Here is a 3,390-nt window from a genome sequence, read left to right as displayed (position 1 = left end):
AAAACAACCCCCCCCCCCCCCCGGGAATTCGTATTTATTTTTTGCATCAGGTTTGATTTGTATATTTGGGGGAGGCCAGGCCCGGGGGGGTGCGGGGGGGCCGGGCTTCCCCCTCCCAGTTGTGACCCCCCCACACACACCTCCTCTTCCTCCCGCCGCCCCCTCCCGGTTGCGAAACCGACTGTAGAATTTTATTTGATGGGGTTTGGGGGGAGGGGGAGGGTGTTGCCCTTTGGGTAATAAAAATCTATATCTGTACGTCGGTCTCCTCCGTGTTTCGCGGCGGGGGGGGAGCCGCGGAGGGCACGTCCCGGTTACCGGGGGGTTCCGGGGACGCCGCTGTGGGACGCGGCCCCTTTAAATCCTTCCGGGGTGGTGTTTACAGCGCGGCGGTGAGGCACCGCCCCCAGAAGGGATAGCGGGCGGCGATTGGCTGCACAGCGTGAGGTGGGGCGGCCGGCGATTGGCCGCGAGAAGGAACGGCGGCGGGGCGGGGCGAGGAGCGGCCGGCGATTGGCTAGGGGGGGGGGGGGGCCGCGGAGAAGGCGGAGCGACAGGCGGCGAGGCGGCCGCCGATTGGTTCCCCCGGAGTGGAGGTGGGCGGGGAACGGCGGTGGGACGCTATGGCGGGCCGGGCGCTGCGCTGGGCCCGGGCACCGGCACCGGGCGCCCCTCACCTCCCCCGGGACAGGCCCTACCGGAGGCTTGAAGGCCACCGGGCGCCGCCATCACCACGGTGACAGGCCCCGGCACTGCGGCCTCTGAAGAAGCGTTTCTTACCGGAGACCGGCTGGACTCGACCACGGCGGCCGCCATCTTGCGGCAGCGACCGGACTCGGCTGCCCGTCTACGCTCCAACCTGCTAAAGGTGCTCCGCGTCCGTGACCTGGCGTTCGGAGCCTTGGGGGCCGCACGCACACTCCCCCCCGGCCCCTTCGTCTTCACCCACCACAAGCTGGACGTGCCGCACGGAGGATATCTCCCCGTTGAGGAAGGCTGACGGTGCAGCCACGGCGAAGCTCTCCACGCAGCTCCCGCTGACCGCGCAGCGCTTCCCGGTGCGAGGTGGGTGCGGGCAGGAGCGGGCCGCCATCACCCTGCCTGCTGGGCTGCTTGGAGGGTTCCCCGGGCACGGCGATGGCGGATTGTTCGGTGGCACCCGGGCCGACGCTGGCCGCTCTCCCCGTAGAGCTGGAGCTCTTCAGCCCAGTCCGCATCTCCAAGAAGGCCCTCCTGTGCTTGCTGAGCTGTCTCGGTGTCATTCAGGAGCTGAAGTTTGAGGAGAACAACGCTTCGCTCCGGAGCACTGCTACTTCATCCTCATCCTGCAGGTACGGCACCACCCGCCACCGGCTGCGCAGGGACCTGGCCGTGGCCGATCGGCCCCGTGTGTGTGTCCTCTCCTGGGTCCTGCCACGATGTCTGCACGGCACTGAGTGCTCTCTGCGCCTGTCAGGGCACGTTGAGGGGCGGCTGTGCCGGTGCTGCAGGCTGTCCCGTGCTGCACAGGCTACAGGCAGCGCTCCCTTCTGCCTGCCCCAAGCTTCCCGCTCTCCGCAGGGCCGCATGGAGGTGGAGATTGGGAAGGAGAGCCTGAAGTTTGAAAATGGAGCCTTCACCTGCTATGGCGTCTCTGCACTGGCACCGCTACCTGCAGGTGAGAGCAGCCAGGAGGACCGGACCCACTCGCCTGTTTTTTGGGGTGCAAAGGGAGATACTCTTTGGCAGCTTCTGGCTCTCTGATGCCATCCGCCGTGTACCCATCCCCAGCATCCGGAATCAGCAGCTGGGCTGTGCCGACTACGCCAGCTGCTCCTTGTACTGCCCCGACTACAGCATGCGGGTGCTCACCAACCTGCAGCTGGCCAAGGTAGGGGCTGGATCCGTCCCTCGGGGTCCTGCTGGGAGCCTGCCTCTGCCTCACCCGGCTTTTTGGGAGCGCCATGACCCGTGCTGAGCTGCCTGCAGGTCTCCCGCCATCCCCGACCCTGCTGCCAGACTGTGGCTGTGCCGCATGGCACTGACCCACTCTCTGCCCAGGTGATGCAGCCGCAGTTATCTCGGTGCCCTTGCGGCCGCCGGGCTCCCAAATCCAGCCAAGTCACCCAAGAGCATTGAGCCAAAAATTGTCCCCAGCAGCCGGCCCGCGCTTCTGAGCCACCAGAACACTGCACCAGGTAGGGAGCTGGCACAGCAGCAGGACAGTGATGGCTGCCCCAGTAGCCGTGCCCAACTGGGAACCGTGCCCTGGGCATGGCTGGGGGGTTCTGGGGCGCTGGTGGATCCACCTCCATCTCCGGTTCTTCTTGGCAGCGAGCAGATGACACTGGACCACGGTATGGCAGGGCAGCGTGGCCACCAGGAAGCCCGATTTGGGGTGCCCCCTGCGAGGCTCCCTCCTCCCCACACGTAAGTCACACATCTCTCTCTCGACTGTGTCTTGCCACGTTTCCCCAGCTCGGAGGCTAACCGCCACCCCGGCACAGGCACCACGAGCTCAGCAGCTGCTGTTTTCTCTGCTGCAGGCGACCCCAAAGCATCCCGGGGGGAAGCAGAGAGCCAGGGCCGAAGCCCTTCTGCCTCCTCGGCGCTCCCGGTGCTCACCGGGGTGGGAGCTGGTGACCACAGTGTGAGTCCTGCAGCGTTTTCTGGTTCAACAAAACACAATTTTCCCCGTTTTTAGTGGTTTTTTTAGGAAATAAAAGCCACTGCAAGAGTGTGGGGTGTCTGTGCCTCCCTCCTGGCAGTGGAAAAATAGTGCTGTGGCCCCCCCACTGCTGCCAAGCCCCCCCGCCGGTGGGTGAGCCCTGGCCCACGCTGGCACCCGGCGCAAGGGACAGAGAGGCAGAGTCGGCGTTCGGTGCCAGGAGCTTTGTTTATCCATCGGCGACCGGGTCCGGTGGCACCATGTCTCCCGCGGCGCGGTGGCTCTGACTCTCCTGGCTCTGCCGTGTCCCCCTCAGGTATCCAACAGGTCCTGCACCTCCGGGTCGGCCACGTCGCGGGGTCGCCGACCCTTGGCGTCGCAGATGCTGGCCAACGCCGGGCTGTGCCGCAGGAACAGGGCGCAGAGCTCCCGGTGGCCTTGCTCAGCCGCCTGTGGGCGACACATCCGTCGTCGCCGGTGGCACGGCCGGAGGGGGGACAGGGGACATCCTACCGCCACCCACCTTGTGCAGGCTGGTACGGCCGTCCTCGTCGGTGGCAGCTGGGTCAGCGCCGTGGGCCAGCAAGAGCTGGGCGACGGCGAGGTGGCCGCAGTAGCTGGCGCGGTGCAGGGGGGTCGCACCCCCGGGCGTGCGGGCGTCGCAGCGGGCGCCCCGCTGCAGCAGCAGCTGGCAGACCCCCAGGTGCCCGTTGCGGCTGGCGTAGTGCTGGGGGGGGGGGGAG

General features: G+C 67.1%; 1 protein-coding gene and 1 long non-coding RNA gene across 2 annotated transcripts in view; one reads left to right on the top strand and one right to left on the bottom strand.

Annotated features, from left to right (window-relative positions):
• The first annotated feature begins 609 nt into the window (after positions 1-609).
• LOC104828868 lies at positions 610-1,684 on the top strand. The gene is made up of 3 exons (XR_774071.1): positions 610-1,065; positions 1,190-1,331; positions 1,561-1,684. It is a non-coding gene; the product is annotated as an uncharacterized LOC104828868 (long non-coding RNA).
• Positions 1,685-2,419: 735 nt separating this feature from the next.
• ANKRD39 (ankyrin repeat domain 39) overlaps positions 2,420-3,390 on the bottom strand; it is a 2,864-nt gene continuing 1,893 nt past the window's right edge. Inside the window, exons 2-3 of the mRNA XM_010563019.1 lie at positions 3,171-3,374; positions 2,420-3,097 (exon numbers count right to left, since the gene is read on the bottom strand). Coding sequence (XP_010561321.1) covers positions 2,960-3,097; positions 3,171-3,374 — 342 coding nt within the window. The 3' untranslated portion in view covers positions 2,420-2,959. The remainder of the gene's footprint in view (positions 3,098-3,170; positions 3,375-3,390) is intronic.

The sequence above is a fragment of the Haliaeetus leucocephalus genome, unplaced genomic scaffold (genome assembly GCF_000737465.1).
Source record: "Haliaeetus leucocephalus isolate CR32 unplaced genomic scaffold, Haliaeetus_leucocephalus-4.0 Scaffold162, whole genome shotgun sequence".
NCBI lineage: Eukaryota > Metazoa > Chordata > Aves > Accipitriformes > Accipitridae > Haliaeetus > Haliaeetus leucocephalus.
The sequence above is the reverse complement of the archived record's forward strand: the minus strand, read 5'-3'. Positions and strand labels throughout refer to the sequence as shown.